At 50.0% G+C, this 25,370-nt stretch overlaps 1 protein-coding gene across 3 annotated transcripts in view; it reads left to right on the top strand.

Annotated features, from left to right (window-relative positions):
- The first annotated feature begins 3,422 nt into the window (after positions 1-3,422).
- LOC125956059 (nephrin) overlaps positions 3,423-25,370 on the top strand; it is a 60,530-nt gene continuing 38,582 nt past the window's right edge. For all 3 annotated transcript variants that reach the window (XM_049687541.1, XM_049687540.1, XM_049687542.1), the window contains exons 1-2: positions 3,423-3,667; positions 6,860-6,918. In XM_049687541.1, coding sequence (XP_049543498.1) covers positions 6,870-6,918 — 49 coding nt within the window. In that variant the 5' untranslated portion in view covers positions 3,423-3,667; positions 6,860-6,869. The remainder of the gene's footprint in view (positions 3,668-6,859; positions 6,919-25,370) is intronic.

The raw sequence follows: 25,370 nt of genomic DNA, 5'->3' as shown, positions 1-25,370 counted from the left end.
CTTCAAGGAACCATCCTATTCCCTCTTTCTTTTCTGAAACGCTCCGTTTGCTTCGCTCCGTTTACGACAAACACACACGGACCCCTAGACTGTGCGTATTAATTATGAGTCTCTCTTCTGCACTGCCCATCGCGCACTGGCCGGGACTGCAGTCACATGTACACGGTGTGTCTAACGTCCTGCTACGTCCATCTTTGGATCTTTTGCCCTTCTCTCCGCGATAAAAGCAATAATAACGTAATGCTGCAATCGCATGCAGCACTCGACGCACCGGCAGCGAGATCCGGTTTTTTCGGTGTACCGCGGTGTAAGACGGCAAGTGGTGGACGGTGCGACAGTTGCCACCGGTTGACCGGTTTCTAATTGCCGGTCCGAAAAAGGGACCCAATCGGAGCATCTTCTGCCCTCTCTTCTGATGCTTCTGCTTGCGCTGTCCGTCATAATTGCAGCTGCAACTGCACTCCCGATGAGCCGTCGTCGTTCATTCGGTGTCACCGGAATGGCAGATGAATGACCACCCTGATGAACCATCATGCGTACGCGCTTGACAATTTCATGAGATCATCATGAACGTGATGCGTGCGCGGAGCGGTTCACCTGATGGCGAGCTCTCAATACTCTCATAACGTTTATGCTCGCAACATATTATGCTCGCTCGCTCTCGTGGGTTCTCTGCGATGGGCCGATGGGCTCTGTGCCGATCGAAGTGCTGCCGAGGCGAAGAGCCGAAGACGACGTCGGAGCAGCAGAACCGGATTCTCGGAACTCAGATTCCGCGTTCGGTCAGAATCATCCCGTGCCCCGAGTGAGCGGTAGGTCAACAACGGACGGACAGACGAACGGACGGACGGACGACGGACCAGTCAGCAGTGCGTTCGGCCACAAAAGATTGTCGCCGCGGTCAGTGTGAAGCGACCGCGAGAGCTGGACCCCTCAAAAAAGCCAGACCAACCTTTCGTGCGTGCGTGCGTACGAGCTTTGCAGGTGTGTATCGGTGCGTGTGTGGGACGTTTAATCCGAGAAAAAGTGACGAAGAAAACGGTGAAACGAAGTGGATAATACTCTGGATTTGCGTCGTCAGTGTCCGGTTGCCTCGCCCTCGATCTCGTTTAAACACATGAAAAGGTGCCCCGGAATGGTGCTAGAAGCAATCCAGCAGAAGAAGAAGAAGAGTCCGAAACCTCGCGAGAAAGCGAGCGCGAAACGTTTGACCCTTACGCATGGACGGTGGTCCTAAGTGACGAAGTTGTGTGTCGGTATTTCTTGACCCTCCCGGGAAGGGGTGTCCGGGCAGGTGTAAGAGTTGAGGCAGCATTACGAGCAGCAGGCGGCTCACCGGAGCAGAACAGAAGCAGATCAGCCGTTGTCGACCATTTGACCAGTGCAGTGTGTGTGTGTGTGTGTGTGTGTGTTTGGACCTAACCGGTCTCCGCGTACAGGTGCGGTGCGACCGAAGGATAGAAAGAAAACATCAAAACCGAGGAACCAGTAGGAATGAGGACGCTTATCCTTGAAGGACATCCGGCCTTATACGACGTGGCTACTCAATGTTGGCTCGGTTGGTGGAGTCTCTGTTCTCGTCCGAAGAAAAGATTTCGTTCCACAAAAGGGCGAGGGGAGAAACCATCACAGTAGGCATCTGCTGCTGCTGCTGCTGCTGCTAGGCGGTCACGAGGACACGTAGCAGTCCTGTGTCGCCATCTCGCAAGTGCTGCAAAAGGAGCATCCTTCGTTGCGAGAGGAAGCACACGGGCGCGAGCGAGCGCGCGTGTGTGTGTGTGTGTGAGCAGTTACACGTGATAAGAAACCGGTGCTGGCAGTGGTGCCGTGTGTGTGTGTCTCTCCAAATGGCAAGGATTTCAAGGATATCAAAGTGTCTTCTCTTCAACCATCGCCCCTTCTCGGTTAACACGTCCTCTAGAGGTCCCCTAGCAGACGTTGTCAACGACAACACCAGCACACATCTCACTCACTCCCCATTTGTGTGCGCGTGCTTTCCGTGCGTGAAAATCGGAAAATTCAAGTAGTGCAGTGGACGAACGTTGTGCGTGTGCGCACGTCACGGGGGACATCCCTGGTGAGGCGGTAGCAGCAGTAGCAGCAGCAGCAGCGAGGGGTTGCAGAGGGCAGTAGGGCATCGCAGCATCCCAGTCCGCATCGGGACGATACCGCTCTCGGTCTTTCGGTCTCTCGCTCTCTCTCTCTCCGGCTCGGTTTCGGGTTTTCCACGAGATCGGAAAATCTATTGCCAGAGAGCGCACACAAGGACGACGACGACGACGACGAGGACGACGAGGACGACGAGGACGACGATGGACGAACTGTTCTGGCGAGTGAAAACCTGCCCCATTGGGTTGTCGTAGTGTTGGTGTGCGTGCCTGTGTGCGAGAGCGACGTCCATCCTTTACGTTCCCCGGTGGAAGGACATGCACATGTGTCTTCGCCTTCGCGATAGGGGGACTAGGAAAAGTGTACTGGTAGGGGTCAGGATTTTTCCACTCTCCGGCTTGCCAGGCACCTCAGTTGTGGTGGTGGTGGTAGTCGGTGGTCGGGGTGGTCGCGATGTGCGTTGCGTGTGCGTCGTACGTGCGTTCACAGCTTCCATCATCCAAGGAGGCCGCAGGTCCCTTCGTGCACCGCGCCTGCTACTACTCTGTGAGAGGATATACTCTGCTATCGTGTGGTCGTGTGTGCGTGTGTGTGTGTTGTTGCCTACCCCCCTCCCCAATCATCTCCTAGTCGTAGTAGCCGGCCTGTCTCAGGAGCGGCTGCGTTCTGCGTTTGACAGCTGGGCAGTGGTTCGGTGTGGAACGATTTATTTGTCCGAATTTTCCACGCTTTTCACCGTCAACTCGCTGTCCCTCGCATCCGTGTGTGTACGTGTGTGTGTGTTCGTTTCGGTTTTTATTAATTTTCTTCTTCTTATCTTTCTCCCCTTCTGCCTGCAATGTTGTGAAGCAGTGAAGCAAGCAAGTGAAGAACGGAACAAGGATATCGAGCATCCGAGATCGAAGTGTTGAGGAGAAGAAGATAAGGATAACGGCCTAGCGTGTGTGTGTGTGTGCGCGCGTGTCCGAGTGTTACAGTGCGTGCGTTTGATCGGCCTATCTAGCAGGCCAACGGAAATCGGAAAGGATATGCAGGACGCGGTGGTCGGTGCGTCATCGTTCGCGTTCGGTGTCGCCTCCTCAAGCCGTGTTGTCCATTTGCTCCCGTGGAGCACCGTGCCGTGGTTCGGTGGCGTACGGTGGTGTCCTTAAGCGCTCTGCAGCCCCATCTGCAGGATAACGGATAACGAACGAGAGGATCAACGTAGAGATCGGGTTTTGTTTTTCCTCCCTTTTTGCAAAACTATTCGCGTCGCGCGTATTGCTGTCGTGTGCTTCCGGAAGTAGTGTGCAGTGTTGTGCCGGTGTGCGTGTGTGTGTGTGCTTACTAAGCGAAAAAGCATGAGATCACGTTCATTCTAATCAAAGTGTCGATCATTATCGAGGCCATTAGGTGGCCGAGCAGTGAGTGAGCAAGTGGAGTGGAGGTGAAGCGGAGGAATCGAAGAGAAGGAGTGTGTGTGCGCCGTGTGTGTGTGTGTGTGTTCTCTAGATATTACAGGATATTACTTGTAGCCAATATTGCTTCTTCCGGTTGTAAACATCGAATTTTTAGATAGGTAAGTAAGAGGATAAGAGATGTCAAAAAACAAAAACACACACACACACACACACACACAACAATACGGCGAGTTTATCAACTGCTGTGCTGTTGTGCTGTTACTTCCAACTCTCTTGAAAATGATTGATGATCAGTAATGAGCACAATTTACACAACACATTCACACCAGCCATTACTCACCAGAGCCGCCATCCGACGGACGATGAACCGAGTATATTTCGTTGTCGTCGTCGTCGTCGTCCTTTGCCATTTTCGGGAATTCAAATTCCACCTTTCCGGTTTCCGAAGACAATTTTCCTCGAGGGGGTGGTCGTTTTTTTTCTTCATCCCATCCCCTTCCCTCGTTACTGCGCGAGGAGATGGAAGGTAGATGGTAATGGGGGGATAAATTTATCAAAAATAATTTTGGGCAATTCCGTAGCCTCGAGAAGCCTCCCTTCTTCTCGATGTCGCCGGCCCTTGCCCTTCCCTCGCGCGTCCTCCTACAAGGTTCAAGTGGCTGTGAAAAACCCAAGGAAGTGATCCTTGCAGGTGCCCCCGGGGCCTACCGGTGTCCTACGAGTCTATAAAAAAGCATTCTTACAAATTAGATATAATTCTTATCAATCTAAAGCATCACTTAAACACATCAGCCATCCAGGCAGCCAGCCAGGCAGCCTGCCAGCATCTATTTTTCCCTTCGTTCGTTTTCGTTCGCGTTCTTTTTTATTGTTTTGTTCGCTTCTTTACACCCGGGGGCAATCAAGCACCAGCATAAATGGCTTGCGGCAGGGCGCGCGACCCTCCGTGGTGTTCGCGCGAGTTGTTCCTTTTTTTAGCTCCTTCTGCTTCGGGGAGGGCTTGCGGTACATCGCGATGAACAGCGCGCCAGTTTCTGTTATGTGTTTTCTTGCGTTGTCCCCTCGTGGAGGTGAAAGTAGAAGAACGAATACACCCCGCCGAGCGGGACGTGCGTTGCGTACCGTGGTATCGTGGTGTAGCCAGCGGCCGCCAAACACACCAAACAGCAACAACAGAAACAACAACAACAACGGCAACAGTAACAGTAACAGCCCCGGGGGCGAGTGGAAGTGAATAATATAAGCCTCCCACGAACACCACGAGCCATCGAGGTAACGCTAGCACCCTCGGAGCAACTTCCAGAATCATCAGATAGAAGGGAAGTTGAAACCCCGAAAAATGCAAAAAAGATGCTGCTCCTGGCCAGCGGGATAGCATGCGAAACCCAATTTTACCCACGAGCTGGCCGGGGGGAATTTGGTGTATTATATCCTGTTACAATAATATTATGTCAGGCAAATCGCAAATAGTAGACGCTAGCCGCAAAGCGTGTGTATTATGTTGTCAGGAAATTCCGGACCAGGAACGAACCTCGTTCGAGCAGAACAGCAGAAAAATCGGAATACCGGAACCGGAGGCAGTTGAGCAAATTATGTTGGTTTGGTGGGGGGTTGCGTGTTTAAATGAATTCAACAAATACACACACACGCGTGTGGTGGTGGTTTCCCGAGAACCAACTACGAGGCCCCGCGGTATCGGTAGACGGTAGACTCCAAGGTTCAATGAGCCTCAGCACGCAGCATAGCGGCGAGAGACGAGCGTTTAATGTTATCAGTTATGCTGCAGCATGATTGACGATACCGAAGCGAATCGCACGCCACGGATTGCGCCCCCTTTTCTTGTGCGAGGAAACAATGCGAGGAAAATGGAGAATCGGTCTTCAAGAACGTCTCTTCTTGGACCTTTCTTGTGGGGTGGGTTTTCGCCTCAATAATCCATCGCTGCCTATGCGATGGCACGTCAGTCCGACAGCGTCGGTCCGACTTAATTGGGCTACACATCATGCTCCGGGGGGGACATCATCTTCGATTCATACGACCGTCGAACGCGGCTGGCGGCTTCTTACAACGCTCTTCCTCGGCAATAAAGCCATCATTAGTAGTACTGCTACTATCACATGTACCACGGAGCAGTAGTACAGTAAATGGAAGCGTTAAATCTACGAAGCTGCTGGTGCTGCTGATGAATTAATTTTAATTATGTCTCCATCGCTACAACATCATGAGGCCTTCCAGCATAACATGGACGTCGGTGTTGTTGGTGTTGTCCTGGGCTGGGCTCTGTGCTACGACGGGAATGGCGCATCATCAATGTGCTTCGCTTGCTGATGACATGAGTGAAAGTTGCTGCAAATACGTCCAGACAGCGACGACGACGACGACGACATGTGGTGTCTTCATATCCCTGTGTGGCCTAGTTTATCCTGCTGTCATCTCCTCCTCCTTGCTTCCCCCGGCTATACAGCGTCTGCTTGCCTTGATGCAAACGCACGCATCAATCGTCTAATCCTTGGCCGATGCTGGAATGGATGCTTCGGTATCCTCGTGGCGCACGTGCCATTCCGAAGCCTTGGAACCGATCCTTGGAACTATCCGGAGGATCCGTCTATCTGCAGAGATGAAACCCACAATTAGTACCACCGTCTTGTCGTGTTTGTGCGTGTGGCATCGTGCTGCTGATTGTGCTAAGCTCCTATCGTATACCGGGCACTGCTGCTGCTGCTGCTGCTGCTGCTGCTGCTGATGATGTTTGTCTGTGAAGAGGTCGCCGCCTCCATTAGGGATTTTGTTCGGCACGCGTTTTGGTCTCCGAGGGATCTCCGATTTCAAGTGTCTCCGGTATACGCGCTCGTTGTCGCGAGACGCGTTTGAAGGACGGCCGTCTCCCGTTCCCGCTATTGAGATCAATCGTAATGTCGCTACTGGCAGGTTTCCCACGTAACCCACGAGCCGTAGGATCAAAAACCCAGTGTCTGGATGGGAATACGAGTGGCGGTTCGCGTTTCAAACGTATCGATTGTTCGATTCACGAGGCAAAGCGAAGCACGAGAGCGGTGCTTCGCCAGAAACCTTAATAGCGTCTTTAAGGGAACCGAAATCGATTTGAGGATGGCTTTTTGGGAGTACAGCGGGACAAAAAAACCCAACAACAACTCGTTTACTCGAAACGATTAGCTGTGGCTGTTGGTAGCTGTTGGAGTGGACCGCAAAAAAAGAAAGAACGGTAACACCGGCGCCCTGTAATTAAAGCAACTCTTTGAGCGAACAAGAGTTATGATCATTAGCTAATGACAGGTATCTTAAACATCTCTTCTTCTTCTTCTTCTTCTTTTTCTCTCTCTCGTTCACAGGAATACCACAATGAATCTTCAAATGCAGCTCATAAGACTTCTCACCGTAATACTGACAGGTACGTACGGGAAGGTGATGTCATTAGTAACAAAGACCAATAAGAGGCCCTTCTGAAGCGTGTTGATGAGTGGAGTGAGTTGAAGGTGGTTGCGGTCACTGTGGAACGCATTCCAGGAACTAGGATTCCTTGGAACATGAGCACGAGCAGTGCTCAGACGGTATGCTTTCACCGGGTATTTGGAGTGTTCTGACATCTTAAGCGTGTTGTGAGCACTTCATCCACAGGACCTCCGACACCTCCATTGGTTCACCTATGGATCGTCTAGATATCCGGTTCCGGTTGTTGGCCGAGAGGCAATAATTCATTATCAGAAACAAATAGAACTGTTTTATTAAATATCCTGTCCGGGCGGCCGGTGTAGGTAGAGAGCTGTTCTTTGCCCTTCTTTGATCTTGGGACGCTGAAGGGACGTACTTTTGCGGTCCTTTCGGGTGCAAGACCGTCAAGGCCGTGATTGCATCGTTATGCACGAATCACCAGCAGCAGCAGCCGCAGCACACACACACACTTGCTGAAAGGTGGCTTCTCTGCTGCCGTTATGCGGAGACATTTGCCCCGGGATTCTGATGCTGGTGCTGGTGCGCCGAGCCACTCTACCTTTGGGTTTGGCGATTCTTCATGCAAAGCATTCATGCTGCTGCTCATGGGGAGTCCGGAGAGACGTAGTGTCTCCTTAGAGCCATCGTCAGCCCTCTCCTGCGGCTCTGGTCTGACACAATGGAAAGTGCTGACAGCGTTGTGAAAGTACTGGTGGAGCCGGTAGTAGGGGATGCCCAAAGATGTTCGATCCTACTGCGGACTTGCGGAAGCGCAAGACGTCGTTTACCATCGTCGTCGTCGTCGTCGTCCGAAGATGATGGCAAGATGTTAAGAAGCGGAGCACAAGAAGAGTGAGCGGTAGTGAAGGCGATGGATATCAGGGAGGGGGCATTGCAGGGCAGGGCTTTAGGTTCCGGCAATCTCGGCTGCAAAATCTTTTATGCTAACATGTGACCTAGCGAGCGAGCGAGCGATAGAGAGAGAGAGAAGGAGACAGAGAGTAAATGGCGAATAGCGCCGCAGTGCTATACATGCTCTACGTAGCGCACCACATGTCGTGCCGATCGATTGCCAACGCATGTGTTACCCGGGGAGAAAAGACACGAGTAAAGAAATCCTTTCACGATGTTGCGGTACTTGCGGTGCGGGATGGTTGGCCTGGTGCCACTGCTACCGTTGCTCGCCGTTGCCCTGCCCCTGGTTCAAGTGAACCCGCGTGACATAAATTTCCATCTTGCTCTTGAATTCAATTTACCAGCTCCGTATTCTGCAGCACTGGCGCCTGGCGCTGTAGCTATTGCCCCCGAATGCCCAGGCTTCTTGGCTTTGGTGCTTTCGTGGAGAAAGAGCAGACCATGCCAGCCAGCCAGCCAACCAGCCATCAAGAGATGAAATGCTTTAAAGGATACTCTTGAACTCTTGCTGGGAAGTTGCTCACAGGTTCTCTTGACGAAATCTTGAAACCATCGTCATGGTTCAGCCCAGAGCAGATGGAAAGCGACACAGAGAGAGCGATTCGGTGAAGCAATTTATGCACCTATTGGCAACAAATTGTTCAACATGTCGTGGAACACATTCGCTCGTTAAGCTTTAGCTGTGCATCTTGGTATAATATCATCATCCGTTTGGCAGCTAGTAGGGCGTTTTGGTTGCGATGCTAGTACCGCGTACGGTGAGTGGAAATTCCCCAGCAATCGAATCATCCCCCCAGACAAGTCAATGACATCCAAATTTCCTTTCAAGAGCTGAAAATACACCGAAATCTAGGGCATGATAATTTGGCCAATATCTTGGCTATATTGATATCAGCTAGAGCAGCTGAATTCTGAATTGCTAAAAAGGGGAGTAGCTGCATGAATTGTTCAAGAGAATGTCGTCGTTACACACACGTTAGCGTTATAACGTCGAATGGGGAACTCACCAAGAGAACGTCAGCAGGTGTCCCATTTTGTGACCAGAGCGATCGAAGTGCCACACAGCAGCGAGTCAATCAATATTGGATTGGCTTTTCTCACGCGAAAAGCGTAGCAAAGTGTCCCTTTTCGAAATCCGTTGAATTGTCATCTCTCTCCGGCAGAAGCAGAAGTGGCATTCTTTCCACATCATCCCAAAAACCCATCCCGACCAACCATGTCTTCGACCATGTGACGATGACAGCTGGTCGAACACAGTGTTTGCTCTTGAAGCTGCTCCTTGAAATCCTTCAAAGCGAAACGGCTCAGAACGGCACACACACACACACAGCGAGCAACCGCCTGTGACGGATAGCACCAGAGAGGTTCACGAAATGAAGTTCTATTTGTAGCGGAGGGTTCGAATCCGGCGTGGTATGGCGTCGCCCCCGGGGCTATCCGCTATCCTCCACTGACCGTGATAATGATCTGAAATCTATTTTCCACTCCCACATCCGCACCCCGCAAATCGACTCCCATTGGAAGTCCCTTTTCGGTGGGTTTTGAGAGGAAGAAGTCCCGGAGAACGATGAGGCGCTAGTTTCTGGTCCTTTTCTAGTTCTCGCTTCGTTGACTTCTACTGTTAACCCCCGGGGGAAATATTACGAATCAATACGTGTGCCAGCATTGACTTTCTTGGGTGATTCACGTGGAGCATCTTGCTGAAGGTCATGGAGATGTATCTGTGCTCCCCCCGGAGGGGAAGTCGTAACATGAACCTTCGAACCTACATCAGAGCGGGAGGGAATTTAGTTTGCGGATTTCCTTCCAGGTATTCCTCCGGCATCTATTATCCCTAATTTGTAACAAGAACTGACCCGCAAGTCCTCACATGATATTGAGGGAAGGTTTTCCGCGAAACTCTTATGAAGTTCATTACTTCAACTCCGACGACGACGACGATGATGGCGCTGATGGTCGCTTCACCGCAATCGTAATCCTCTCCTCCCCCACCCCAACCCCCAACGGTGCCCACAACCCACACCGAAATGACCACAAAATGGATTTTGCTGCAAAATGCTACAAATGGATAGTTCGTCGTGGTTCTTTCATTCGTTCAATCGGCCTTCGGAACCGGTTCCATCAAATGCTCATCAGATCGCTTCGTGGAGCACGGGTCCTACGTGACTCCGGGGAGTGCTCTCTCTCTTTCTTTCTCTCTCTCTACCGCTCATTTCCATAATCCGGTAGAACCTATCGGTAGGACGAGATTCTGCGTTCAGTTTCAGGCAGCCGTCCCATGGGCCATGATTCCGAGTGTCAATTCTCCTCCTGGTCCGGACGTTCTGGCCCCGGGTCTGAATCGCGTCGTGATCGGCTTTAAAGGCCCTCCGGACTTCGGGACGTTTTCTGTCGAGAGGACGGTAATTTGTGAATCTTGCACCAAAATGGCCATCCTTTTTTTTGCCACTGGACTGGCGAAGGGGAAGAGAGACCAGGTCCAGCACCAGCTCCAGCTTATGCGCATCCATCGCATTTGCATATTGATGATCATTTCAATTCGGGGCGACCAAGCGGTCGACATCAGAAAGAAACGAAAGAAACAATTTCCCTGCCGCCGAGCTGCTACTGATGGACACGCGGACCGGAACCGAATTTTCATAAGCTGTCCACCACTTAGCAGCAGTCCCCCCTGTGTCGTGTCCTCCCTATCTCCTGTGGTGTAGCTTGTCCATTCTCTAGATTGACCTTTATGTGAAGTGATCTGACAAAACTTCGACCATCGCCATCGGCTCCATTTGCGACCGCTGAGGACACACACACACAAACAACGAGAACGCGCGTGTCGCGTCAACCTATCTATCTCGCTCCACGATCCCTCGAGTCTCGGATGCCTTCCGGGTGCCGCTTCTAGCATCCTAATTGGCCAGCTCAATGTGGCGCTATAGGAGGGAGGGAGGGAGGGAGGGAGCGAAAACTTTTCAACACAGTGAGTGGCCATTGTCTTCGTTCCTCTTCCGGACATTCCGGACATTTTCCTTCACCGGAATGAGCTATCGAACGAGCGAGACGTGCGAGTGTGCGGCGGGGACGTGCTTCTGGCCGCTGGACCCCTTGCACACACTAACGTCACAGCATTTCGACACAGCATTTTCATTCGCGGATTGATAGCAAAGAAGAGCCGAACGCTTCTGCTTCCTTCTCTCTCTCTCTCTCTCTCTCTAAAGCAAAACCACATTGATTGACAGCCAGCAAATGAGCGAAGATTAATAGGTTTTTTTGGAGGTGAGGAGAAGAAGAAGAGGAAATGCGGAAGAATGGAAGGAGGAAACGCGAGGAGGGCACGCACAATAATGTGGTATGACGACAGCGCCAACAACGAACACGACGGCGAGGTCGTCGCTAGGGGAATTCGAAATGAAAACTCCCCACCCCAGGGGGTGCAAAAGTGGAGGGGATCCTTTTTGCGGATGATAGAAACGACCGCATGCCCTCTCTTCTCGTTCACTCACGCTCTTGCACTCTCTCTCTCACTCACTCCTGTCGATAACGCATCCTGTCCTAGCAGCAAGATAAGAGAAGATCGCGCGACGGGAAAGTGCGTTCCAGGGGGTACGCTTTTCCGGATTTTCCATCCGGCCATCGCCATCACACACACACACACACACAGACAACCGCAATGCGGTAAAATTTTACAATAATGTTTTCGGTTCCGGCAGTCCTGTCCTGCTGCTGCTGGTGCTGGTTGATGCTCCGAATATTGTGTCTGCTCTGCGTTCTGGTCTGCTTCATCGATGTTAGTGCGCTTCATCGAGCAGCGTCGTCTGGTTTGGTGCAAACGTCGTAGCGTTTCTTTAGTTTCATGAAAACGAGATGAAGGTGTTGGTGCCGGGCAGAAGATTAGAATTAACTCTTTCTGAGGCTTTTTGGAGATCAAATTGATGACGTTACCACGTCGTGATCTGTTTAGACCGGTCCTCGCCAAGCAGATGAGTGTTGATGATGCGAATGGGCTGCAGCGAAATGGTAATGGTTGCCAATTGTCAAATACTATCCATCATTTTCAACGCAACGAATAACATTTTTCATCTTCTCAGATCATTCTCAGTTAACTATGCCAGACCAGACATCTCTGTCTTCTCCGCAGAACGCAAGCATATTCGGATAAAGATGCAGCTTCCATTGCCATCAATTATTTCCGAATCATTTAAAATATTAACTTCTCCTGCCATGGCTGCCAGCGTTCGCCGGCGAGTTTACGGCCAATTTACGGCACACCAACCGGGCGTACGAACGAACGAACGAAAATTGCTTGTAACGTGCACCATATGGCTGTGATATGAGCCGCGGCATGGATGCTGCCGCTGCGGTTACGGTTATGTTACCGGTGCCCTCTGCCTTCCTTCTGTCCTTCCTGCATCACCACCGTTTGCGTGAGAAGAGACCACACTCCGGGTTTCTTGTGCTCCCCTTTTTCGGCTGCTTCTTATCCTCTTTCTCAAGTGGTTGCTGCTGCTGGTGCTGCTGCTTGGGATTATCATCAGTTAGCACATGTTCTTAGCGATGTGTGTGTGTGTCTGTGATTTCACAAAAGCGAGCCACGACTCGGCGGTGACTCCTCGGTGCCGGTGGGGGTCATCGAAAAATGCAAAAAGTTGAAAATGAGTTTTCGGGGACGGAGGACGGAACCGCAACGCACGCACGCACGCACGCACACTGCGCCCATATGCTGCGTGGAAGTAAGAAACAAGTGGTTTTGCGACGAAATTGTGGTCCCGTGTTTCGTGTTTCGTGTTTCGTGTTGTGCCAATGCTGTCAAAGCGTATCTTCTGACTTGCTGGTTCCTCATGCTCTCCTTTTTACCCGGATTCCCCGAGGCTCAGCATGTGTTTTTCGAGGTCAGCTCATCCTGAGCTGTACAGCGTTTGAACAATTTGGTTGGAATTTGCGTTTCATTTGCATGGTGGCCAATGCTGCGGTGACCGGAATCTGTTCCCCAGTGGCTGGTGCGCCAGCAGCACCAGACTTTGAGGTTTTTTGGAAGTACGACCTCACAAGGGACCGGCACCTTCGGGGCGCATTGCTCGCGCTTTATGACTTGGTCTCGACTTGGAGAAGAAGACGCTTCTAACGAATGGTTTTCACACACAACAACGACGCAAACGATGCAAACGAACGCAGACAGCTGAACGAAAGAAGAAGCAAGGGAAGATCAGCCGTGGTAGCACGCCTCTGGTACGAGCATTATGACGCAAGTCGACCAAAGTCAATGATGGGAAACGGAGAAGCTACCAGCTCCAATTGAAAGCTCCCGTGTTGTTGTTTCGGATTCGGAAAAACAATTCTCAAAAGCGGCCATGATACTCTACGGAATGATTTGCAGAAGTAGCAGAGAGTGTGCAGAGAGAGGCAAAAGAGAGGCATTCGGTTTCCATGTTTGGGGCGCTTTTCCGTGTGAGTTTTTCCTACCCTCCTCGAAAGTCATTCCCGGTTCCGTATGGCCATATGTGGGTTAACAGCGCGACGATACTCAGCAGCAGCATCATCATCATCATCATCAGTATCCCCTTGGTGGGGGGTAATTATTGAGATTTATTTCTCATAAATACCACCTTTGGCCACGGAGGTTAACGAGCGCGATCGGTTGCCTATTAACGCGAAAGATACTGTCATTTGTAGGGGTTGCAGATGATTGGTGTATGAGATGTATGTGTGTGTGTGATTTTCTGATTACGATTGTGATCAGACATTTAATTTAATTTCGAGAAAAAAAGTACAGAATGATTTCATTACCACAACTCTTGGTTCTTGGATGTTCTTGCAGATCTTCGAAGATATAATCCATTTATTTAGTGGTGTATATTGAATGTGAAACGTTTACAATTACACGAATGAGCTTTCATTATTCATCGAAATCGTGATGAAAGATCAAAGCCATACCATCATCAGAACACATTAACTCCAACAATTAATAAGCTTGATATCTTCACCGCAAACTTCAGCTTCAGAAATCCCCAACATAGTCTCACAGTTAATGCTTCATTTCACAACCGGCTGCTCGCAAATAGAACACATTACATTGTTATCATCATTGTGTGTGTGTGTAACGTAACAATGCTGCCACGACCATGTACATACACTCTCTGCTGTGTTTGTACCTCCTCGGGCAGTTCGGGGCATATGTTATGTCAACTATGCCGCGGCCAATGTTGCGGTCGGTGAGGTTCATCCACCCACACCCACCGAAGGAGGAAGGAGTGGTGGAGCAGAAATAGTGCGGCACATTCTGAATGCCAAAGCCGTAAAGGTACGGAAGGTCGCTTCGGGCGATAGAAACGAGATAGTTGGCGTTGCTTGGGAGCCCTGCTTATGGGCGCGCGATCCTTTGCCAAATGTGCGCCATGCCATGTCCTCAGCACTCCCCTGGCTGCTGCTGCTGCTGCTACTTTGTGACATTCCGTGGAAGTAGCTCGAAGGCAAATGATGTAAATGGTGGCATCGAATCGAATGTCGCTTGTTAGTTGTTTTTAGATAGGAAGTATATGTAGTAGCAAGCTCGTCGTGTCGTGTTATCGTACTAATCATTTGCGAAAGTTCATTTTCCCTTTTTGTTTTTGGTGACCAAATGTGCTGCAGGCAAAATGGAGTAGCGGTAGAACTTTGCCGAAGTCGATTCCGCTGCCATCGGTATCGGGGAATTAATTTGCGAGAGAGAATTAACCGGGATTACCAATTCTGCCGCAGCTCTGCAAAGCTTCCCACCAAGTTCTTCCCCGAAGTCCCCGCAGCCAAATGCTCATTGGCTTTTTCGAGCTCGGCTCGAATCCAGGTCCTTCTTCTACTGCACACCGGCGCCAATGATCGCTGTCTTTCGGTGAAAAGTTTTGTCATCATTTTCGACAACGACGACGACGACGCCAAAGTCCCTCAACGCACACTGTCGCTGCTGCTGCTGCTGCTGCTGCAAAAGAAGTCCGACAGTCAAACAGTGGCACTCCAATTTACGAGTGGCCAATTTGTGCTGAAGAGGAGGGAGATTGTCTTCGCCCAGAATGCGGGAACCGAGCGAAGCAGAGAAAAGGAAGACAACTGCTTCTGCTGCTGCTGCCTGAATGCTGCGAGGAAAGTTGTTTATTTGTTTTACATCCCTTCCAATGCATTAAACGCATCTTAATGGTGCTACTGCTGCTGCTATTCGAAGTCCACGCCCGCCGAGTGATCCAAGAGCGATTAGACACCGAAAACGCGGTCGCGGGATGATCGCACCGTGGCCCTGGCGCGGAATGATTCACTTTTCCAATCTTCCGGTCCCGAAGTTCCGCTCTTCTCTGGAAAGTTTTCCAATGGTTTATGGACTTTTTCGGGGAGGGGAGAGCTTCTCGGCCGGAGCCGCGTTCGTTTGGCATTTTGTTTTTGCGTGATAAACAATTAAAAGCGCTCCGTGGCATGCACGCGCCGCGTTTTAGACCCCCGGGAGGAAAGGAGTCCGTGAAAAACTTTGGGAAAGGGCGAAGCGAAGTTTTTGTGGACGAAAATTTGTTCGCAACCGAAGGCGAGATCCGGCCAGATCCGGGGTCGGTCGGTCGTCAAGTCGAGAGGCCCTTTCGGTCCTTTCGGTTGGACTGTTTTATGACTGTTTTTCAACTTTCAACGGTTCAACGCTGCTGGCCTGTTTAAACCCGGTAAGAGATGCCCCAAGTTCGATTTTAAATCCGTCGAGAAACAGAGAGAAAGATGGGGGCCCTCTTCTTCGAACTCAACTCCGGTGTCCGGCCCCGGAAATGGCCAGAAATGGTGGTGGCCCATTGGTATAAAAGTATTTTCGCGAAGGTTATAATGCAGCGCGGATTTTTGGCGCAAGGTTTAGGCGCGCGCTCGGTGTTCGATTCGATTTGGAATTAAATTAATTATGATAATGGTGCGCGGCGCCTAATGGAGTTTGTGCGGTTTATGTCAAGCACCGATAAGAGACAGCTAAGCAGCAGGAGAAACCCGATAAGCCGTTCCGCAACAACAGCACCACCAACGAACCATGCTAGTAGTGTAGTCGAGCGGAAACGGGAATCGATTGACGAGCGTCACAATCGCTACCGGATTGTTGCCATAATTAGTGTCGCAATCCTGTTGCGGCTCAATCCTGTCACTTGACCTTCTGGGCTGTAAGGAGAATCAATTTCGGTTTTATCGTCTTCAAACGCCCACGGGACAGACCCCTTACGGGGTCAGGTGTAATCCCGGTTTGCAAAACATCGCATTGAAACCCCTTCCAAGAATCTCGTCCGTCCCCGGGAGTTCAGGGCAGATCCTGGGCATCCGTCCGTTGATTCTCGGTCTCGGTCTTCGACGAAATCGATTTCATTCCCTTCAGCATACTCCTACTGCAGCGTCTACAGACGCTGTCAGAAATTCAATTTCATCGCGTGCTTGTCTGTAGCGTCCTGGGGATATAGAACAGGGATCGGAAGGAAGCGTCGGTGCCGCTCGGAACCCGAACCGAAGGCCCAAATCAATCAATCAATACACAATTGTCCTGCCAGTGGGCAACTGTGCTTGGGTATCCTTTCGAGGAAGCGAGTAGCAGCGCACTGACTGTGAGATTCTCGGTCTGGCTTCGTCTTGGTTGCGTCTGCCTCCTCTGTCGGATAACAGCATTACCAATCCCGTACCTCCTGGGATAGGCGTATTATCGTCTTCGTCTGTTGCGTATCGCGTAGGTCAGTTTGTCTTCCGTGAGGGGCTCAAGCCTTAAGCGATCCTATCATGCGAACACAGGAGGATTAGTACAGTTAGTGTTGTTGCTTTTCGTTACAAGCTTAGTACAGTTTGAAGGCTTTTAAGGCAGCACGCTATGTGCTACCAATGACCAATGGTTGCTGTTCAACTAGCTGAGCGCATTTAAAAATGTTTTCCCCTAAAATCGAGCAACGAGCACGGTCCAGGTCCGGGTCCGGGTCCGGGATTAATGAATTCTAATGACCTCCACTTTGAATGCGCACACCTGGCTCCTCGGTTCTCTCGGTTGCCTGCTCCCACCCTGAGGTGGTATAATTGTTTCTTTAAATGGTTCAAAGCCCGGTGGGGAATCAGGAAGTAGAAGCGGTCCACCGAAATACCCAGGGTCTTAATCGGATGCGGATTAAATCGCCGAGAAAAATAGTTGCACCCGGGCAAGCGGCAGGTAGTGGCAGGTGCTGGGGGGAGCACCACGCGGTGCGCGAGCAGCGGAAAATCCAATTAGAAGTTTCCTGGCCGTTTGTTTGGTGCTCGCTGGCTAACAAAAGGGCAAACCAGCTGTTCCGGGAAGAGGTACATTTCTGGTTCCGTGCCGTGGGGAGGGAGGGTACGCTAGAATGACGTCCGAGAAGCTTCTACAGGTTAGTTAGCACTCCCGGGGTCTGGGAAATGAAAATTCGCGTACCTTAACCCCCGCTTCGGAGTCGAAACTCCGGGAACGAGAAGTCAACTCCCTAGTCAACTGTTCGTTAACTTCTTCGCCAACGAGAACAGCGAGAACTGTATCGTACGGTGCGGTGTGATGGACAGGTTGGACAAGAAGACGAGAGATAAGAGTTGTCGAGGAGCGGTGGAATTTTCTCACCGCCATCAGCAGCAGCAGCACCAGCAGCAAACACCGACGCCTGATCGAGTATTTGGCGTCATAGATTAATTCGAAATCGCTCATCCTGACAGCTGTCGTCTTGCCTTGGAATGAAGGAAGGGAAGACGACGAGACGCGATGGACGCGATGGAAAATCGAAAATCATCTGTTAATATTCTCACAAATGTGTCTCTCTCCTCGGCACTGCACAAACACTTCAACAACCGATGACGATGATACCAGGCGTGGCGCCGTAGGCGATTGGCTTGCTGGGCGAAGATGTCAACTAGATTCACATCAAATATTGTCACTTCTTCCCCCGCTCCCCGTTCCCGGGCTAATAACAAGACATCTTTCCTTCCCTGTACACCTTCCACTTCACATTGTTCCCAGGCCCAGGCCAAAGTGTAATTTCCTGACGTGACGACAACGGTCTTATCGAAGACGACGCCGACGGCTTCTCCGGTGCGTTCGTCCTATTGTAACGTCGGTCTTTTGGTCGCGTGGTGCCGATCGCTATCGTGCAGGCCTCATCAGGGCCCCCAAAAGTCTCGTCTGACTGTCGGGTTTGTTGGTGGAAAAGTTCTGCCCCACACCGAAGGAAAAGTCGAGATAAAGTTAGCTCCGGGCGCTTCGCTTTGTCAATCATCAGGCGGAGCCGGGGCGGCAGTAGTTGTGTTGGGATGTCGAGAGGTGTTTTGGAGTTCGAGGAAGGGATTGACATTTTGGACCTTAAATTTTTTTTTGCTTCCAAAATCGTGAGCGATAGGTCAATGGTGGATAGGACACCTCGAGTGCGGGATGGAAGGTTGGAAGTGTTGTGTTAAAGTTTTGCTCCCGAAATTGCGTGGAAAAAAACAACTCGCTTCGAGAATGGAACACACGCTTCTTGTTGCTGGAGTGCTTGGAATGGAACGGAAGTTGCGTTGCGACGGGACTTCTCGGCATGAGACCGCTGACGATGTGGGAAAAAAAGGGGGGAGGTTTAACAATTAACCATAAATTAAATGAAGAAAAATTAAGTCGTTAACGAGCCGCCAGCCCGAGCGCGGCTTTGACCACTTTGGCGTCGCGCGTTGGTTTGGAAAACGTTGCGCCAGCACGTGGTTCCCGTGGTGAGAAGAGAAGAGGGTGCCCTGGGAGCATCAGCAGGGGATGTGCATTCGAATAAAAGGGAGATGGAAGGCACAGAAATGGAATAACATTTCTTTGCCGGCGAAGAAACCTCCGGACGGAAATCCAACCCTCGCTCGCGACCTCTCCATCACGGTGTACTGCTGGAGTTGCTTCCACGGTCGTCCGTTTGTGGCAGATTGTTTGCGGTTTTTTTCTTTACCGGAACTATTCTGCAGTCGATGCCGCCATCGCCGCTGCCACCGCGGTTGGCATCTTGCGGTCGGTCGCACAAGAAGGAAGCCCGGTTCCCGTCTTCTCGCGCTTCTGATCTGCATTACCTGCCACCTGCCAGCAACAGGAGGGTAGGCGACTGCGGTGTGGTGCGATGCGGTGGTAAGTTGAGAAAGAATTAAACATAACAAAACGGTTACGCCGCGAAACCGCTGCTGACCGCAGCACCACCGATGGGCACAAGACGTCCCGGGGTGAAGGTAGGAAGAATAGTTTTTTTCCCCGCAGTGTTTTTTTGTGCTTCGTAAAAGTCACTGTTAACAATGGTGGGAGTTTTGTGCCGTTGTGTGGTGTTCTCCCCAGCCGGGGCTGGATGTACGCAGGGTGTGCCCACAGGAAATATGAAATTCAGATGAAGCTTAGCGGGGTGGTTATTCTTTCTTTCTCGCACCACCACCACCGACTTACCTGCCTTCGAGAAAGGTAGTGTAACAAGTGTGGATTCGGTTTTCTTTTCCCCATTTTCTTGTTTTACTTAACTTAGTTTGTCGATTTCAATTAAAAAACTTCGAACTTTGCCTTTCTTTCTTTGGTTTATTATTAAGTAGTTTTGCCTTTTCAACGACCGTAAATATTGCATCGGAAGCGGTTGTTTTCACTGCTCTTTGATTCACTTCAACTGTAACAAGTTGAAGTTATTAATTAGTTCAGTTTTAAGCTCGATTGTTTTGCAATTAAATGTCATTTCTCCATTTAAACAGTTAACTTTTCGCACTTTTCTCCTCTTTTACCTTCAATGTTTACCCCCTCTTTGGTACACATTTTACCAACTTGCTCTCCATCTTTACTAATTGATACCAAAAGTCAAAGTCAAATAGAAAGTAATAAAAGCCGCGAAATGAAATGATGAATTCGGCCCCTCCCGCCCGAAAGTTTCCCAGACAAAACGCAACATAAAACCAACATATGCTCGTTAGCAGACAGAGAGCGCGTCTGCCCAGGCAGAGGCGCGCACGAGTAACTTTGGGGTTTTTGGGTACACGTGTGTGTAACTTTGCAATTTTGATCCGTCGGTTGGTCTGTTGGTCGCTCTACTGTCTGCACTGGCTGCAGGCTCTACCGACCGAGAATCCCCCCCGTTTACCTTATGCAAATACGGTTCTGCACATTCCATTCGCACACCAGACCAAACCGCCTTTCAAAAAGGTGCAACCTCTTCGAGTGCCAACAATTACCGGGAGGGGGGAGAGTATAACTTTTGCATTGTAATTCCTGGATTTCTCCGGATCTCCCATACACCCCAAAATACGATACCTTTTCTCCTGCTTCTGTTGAGCACCACTCGACCCCGGATATCCGCCCAAAACACACACACGCACACACGCACAGCCTCACACGTAGAGCATCTTCTCTCTCGAACGTGTCCTGTGAAAAGGACGAAGAAAGTTTCCCCTGGTCTGGTTAAAAGCAAAAGTTCATTAATTACGAACCATGTACCGATTTGAGGAGACTAAAGAAGGAACGGGGGGAAACCGAGCTCTCAGTCTACCGGGGATCGGGAGGTGGTACGCACAGATTGCCCTTTAATTTACTTAAAACGCCAGCTCTCGAGCACGCATCCACATCCTTCCGGTAGATGGTGAAGACCGAAATTTCGGTCTTCGCCCAAAAATCCCGCATTTTCCTGCGATGAAATGAAACGCGAGTAAAGTATTAAGTAATGAATCTTTTGGGCGGAAAATTCTTCGAATACGTGGCGTGAACGGCACGGTTTGTTGAATCTCCCTCCCTGTCGGTCGTGCGAGTGTGTGTCTTGTTTTCAAGAACTCTCATATTTACATTTATGCGCCTGAGGCAGATACGCACGCACGCAAACAGGCGTATGCGAAATCTCACAATTAATCAAAACCAAGACCGCCTTCGTGGCCACGGATTGGTGGTGATGGTGGTGCTGGTGGTTGGCGCAATCTTTTGTGTCTGGTTTTGAGCACTCGACGGGAATGGTTGGATAGAACACTATTTATAGAAGATGAGTATATTTTCCGGGGGCTAAACCACATTGACCACTAAGTGGAGGGAATATACACATTACCTTCTCACAAAACTGGCCGCTGACGTTTGGTGGGAGCATATTTTCCACCGAAGCAAACGATAATTAACTAAATGACGGCTGGAAGGCGTCCAAGGTCTATCCGATGGATTCCGATATTTACAGGTTAATTCATTACGCCATCGTGACCATTTTCAATAGCTGCCGTGCCTCACAGCAGCACACCAGCACCAGCAGCAGCAGCAGCAGCACCAGCAGGAGCAGCGGACGAAAAGGCAGTTTAACTTCATGACTGTCATAAAAGTAGATCATTTGGGCAGGACCGTCCTCGCCTTCGCGTCACCAACACGCGGCTGCGTCCTTCGTATGATCCGCTTCCGTTTTCCAAAAGTAATAACCAAAACCGGGAGCCAGAGAGAGAGAGAGAGAGAGAGAGAGCAGAAACAGCGTCGACGTCGCTGTTCGTCGTCATCGTCAAATTTGTAAAATGTTGGTAACGTGAGATGCCAGAGAGCAGCGACAACGTCAACGTTGCTCCGGCATCATCGCTAGCAAGATCCGCGGTTTTCCTGTGGTATCCTTGAGCCTCCGCGCTTCATCTTGACGTGTCAGATCCACGGTCCAGTGTCCCTTTTCTTGTGGCCCAAAAACGTAACGAAATGGAAGGAGCAACAAGAGCAGGAGGTAGTGGTGGTGTCTCTATCAAATGATGGAATCCCATCCAATCTGTGGTTTCGGGTGTTCGCGCGACCGTTGATGGTGTCATTTAATTTTGTTGAAATTATTTTATGGCCTAGCACACGGAGCACTCCGCAGGATATCGGTTTTTCTCCACCCCCCACCGGCGACCGGTGCTATCTGCCGTATTCGATGTTCATCGTCGTGGTGGTGGTGGTGGTGGTCCTTTTTCGGTCCTTTTGGTCGCCCATCACCACCCCGGAAGCAATAAGGCGAAATAGGACCACTGGCTGCGTCGCCATCGCGCGATTTGAATTTATGCGGCCCGAGGTCATTCATTTCGTAAATTACTCCGCGGAATTACCTTAATATGATATTCAACATAGTGTTGGTGTAAGGAGCAGCGCTTTGAATGGTGCGTTGGGGTTTTTTTTTTTGGGGAAAAATGTCTCTTTTGGTGAAAAAGTTTTTAACAGAAGCGTGGTATTTTTTTGGATCGCAAATAGCTTAAAACTGTAGTGTGGTTTTCTTTACAAATAATCTTCAAGTTACGTTTCATTTATATTTACAGTGCGATAAGCAGTAAATAAATTACTTCATTAGTTTTAGGGGTAAAGACATAGATAGGGCCTCAAAAGATGCGCTTAAGATTAAAGAAGTCAAATGTTTCGTTGAAACGGAAATAGAAAATGATTATTTGATTATTTTGATTTTATTGCAATACAACACAATTCCATATTGTATCTAATTCCATATTGTATAGATAAACTTTTTTATGTGTTTTTTTGTACCTTCCTCGACTATTTTTATGATATCTTTTATTCTAGTGGGTTCTTTTCTTGTGGTTTCTTTTTGAAAAATAAATAAAACAAAGCAGAGTAAAAAGCTGAGCATTTGATATACGATTTTCTATTTTGACGATTTTGACTTCAGTTATTGGTAGTAGTAAGAGAAAACAGCCAAGACGTAAATTTCTTGCAGAATTGAATGAACTTTTTATTCTCACTTTATCTAACAAAAAAGAAAAATAAGTTGTTGATGATCACAAAACCCACGCTAGTACTGAACACTTTTCAACTAAACAAGAAGGATCGGATATCTCTCAACAGTTTCTCCTGTTGCTCCAAGATTGCCGCTAGTGGCGGCTTGATTGAATTTCCGTTGAAAAATGGCTTTGCAAAATGTCAAGAGCAAGAACTGGGGCAAGCTGCACCTTAAAATGCTCTTTTTCATTTCGAGCACACGACACACCAACACAATCGGCAGCAGGGAAACCAAGCTAACGCCCCAAAACGTTTAATCTCATAATGCGCCATCAGGAGGAGAAGGTACGCTGGCATTTCTAATTGAATTCAATTTTCCGGAAGCATATCACTCACTAACGCTTTTCCGGGAGACGGGAAATTTTTCCTTGACATCCTGTCGGTGCCGTGGGCCGGTATGTGTCTGTCTGTCGCGCGCTGCACGGTCATATTTTATCTCTCGGGTGAGTGAACGAGCAAGCCAAGGAAGCCAATGACCATCCACACCGTGCCTGCAATGTTGTTGCTCTCGTGGCGAGTGATGTGCTTGATTTTCCACCATATTTTCCACCACCATGCTTTTTTTTGCCTCTGCTCTGCTCTCCTGTTTCGTTTAGTTTTTCCGCACAGTTTAGTTGTGTCCAGCAGCAGGAGCAGCGGCCAGCTAGCGGTGTCCTCGGGGAAATTTCCTCAAATTGCACCGTAACGCGAACAGGGCGCCAGCGCGCGCCCGGTCCGTGGTCCGTGGCAAAGTGGTTTCGGTGTTTTGCGGTGTTGTGCTCCGCGATGTCAAATTGCCATAACGCTCGCTCGCTCACCAGCTGCTCGCGTGGCCACGGGGTTGGGGAGAATTGTTATCCTTGTTTTGCTTCGCCCGAGCAAAGAGATTCCAGGTTCATTTCTGGAGCTTTCAACGAGGAGGGCGGTTTTTTTTGCTCCTCTTCCGGATTCGAGGCCACCCCCGGGGGGAGGCATGCAGCCAGCACCTGAAGTTAACCCTCCAGTCACTTTGGTAAAATGAGATTTTCCCCGGTGAAAAATCACACTCACTGCGGGCGAATAATAACTCAAACATCATCTCCCCCGGGTACACACACACATACATGGGAGGATTTTTGAATTTTGTTTTTGGAATCATTTTGCGCAATGGCGTAAAGTGTGCAGCACTTCATCAAGTGTTACCGCTTTCCGGGTATTCTGTTGACGAAATGACATATGAATTGACTAGTAAAGGAGCTGAGAAAAGGTACAGGAGAATGATGCGTGCCGTGGATTGTACTAATGTTGGTGAGCAACCTTCCTTCCGGTTGCTTCCTATCGCGTCCTGTTTGGTTTTGTTCCGGGAATCGTCGCTTTAATGTTGACCAATCACGACTTTATCTAGGAGGGAGAGAGACGCTAGAACACGCACGCTACCACCGGGGATTACGGGTGTGGTTCTTGTTCAGATCGATGTCGTGCCGGAAGGCGATAAGCGTCCCCCAGCTCCCAGGTCGACGACGAATCCAGGTCACATAGGATCTGATTTGTGACAGCGTTCGTTAACTGACGCTTACACTAATTTTTGACCACAATTACGGTTGTCAGATAATCGTGTGAGTTACCATCAGTACCCTGAACCACTGAGCCACAGCATTACCAGCAGCTCTGTTCACTTCACCTCTAATACCTTTTCCCTTTCTTGCGGTTATTAAGACATAATAGACTTGCCGGCTGTCGGCTGTCGGCTGTCGGTTGTCGTAATAAATGCGCAACACAATGACCACAAACCGGGCGGTTCTCATTGATTCCTCTAGGTTCTCTCCTTCTCGAGGTTATCACCGATCAAATCGAAACCATCGAGAGCTTCTGGGACGAGAGTATTAGGGCATCAGAACGACGGAATGCTTCAATCAATTTCCCTCTACACCTGATCCGTTTAATCTGCCGATAAGTGGAGTGCTGCTGTCACGCGTTATCACGCAGGGGTAACACCGGTGGATACGTCGGCGGTCGAGAGTAGTCGACGGCTGTCGAGGTAATCGATAGCGAATAGGTTGGCTGGCTGGTGGGCTGACGGGGATCGACTGGTTGATAGTTTTGTCCAAATCAACCTTAACGATATCGTTATTATGCGTAGGAGCGCACCTCTAGGCCCACACGAGCTCATGGCCCATGGAGACCTCCGTAGACCACGGAGCACCTCAGTCAAGCACCACCTGTCACTGTCGGCTACGGTGGTACTACGGTCGCCTGCGCACTGTTGTGTTGTGTTGTGGCCTAGCTGTCAGTTATCGTTATAGTCGAAAAGGTGCCAGCAGCAGTTCTTACAACCCACACACACACGCGCGCGCCGGATGTGGACCTAAGAGTGGCGGGGCCACGCGCTCATAGGTTTGGTGTTTGGCTATCGAACACGTCAATCGCCCTCCTTTGGTCCACGGGGCATCGTGCGTGGGGATTTGGAGTTGGAGAAAAGTATTAGAAATCGAAGTTTACGAAGAGATGAACCCCGAACCGAACGCGGGCATTCAACCGAGCAGATGCGTCTGCCTCTGTCTCTGTCTCTGTCTGGAAGCTGCCGCCCCGGGGTTTTTAGTGGATCCGCCGTGGGCGTGGATATTTATTTGAATACTGTCCAAAATTCATATATTTCAATCGCGTGAGCGCTCCTAAGCCTGTGCTTAGACCTTACCAAAAAAAAAGCGGCATAGAAACGTAGCATATACCTTGAAACGGAGCTTTTTAGAGTTTCGAAACCGAGGCCGAATATGTGATAAGAAGCTTTTGGAGACTCTTGCGCAGACTTGCGCTATAAAGAAGAAATCGAGAAGCAAACGATG

The sequence above is a fragment of the Anopheles darlingi genome, chromosome 3, assembly GCF_943734745.1.
Source record: "Anopheles darlingi chromosome 3, idAnoDarlMG_H_01, whole genome shotgun sequence".
Taxonomy (NCBI): Eukaryota; Metazoa; Arthropoda; class Insecta; order Diptera; family Culicidae; genus Anopheles; species Anopheles darlingi.
The sequence above is the reverse complement of the archived record's forward strand: the minus strand, read 5'-3'. Positions and strand labels throughout refer to the sequence as shown.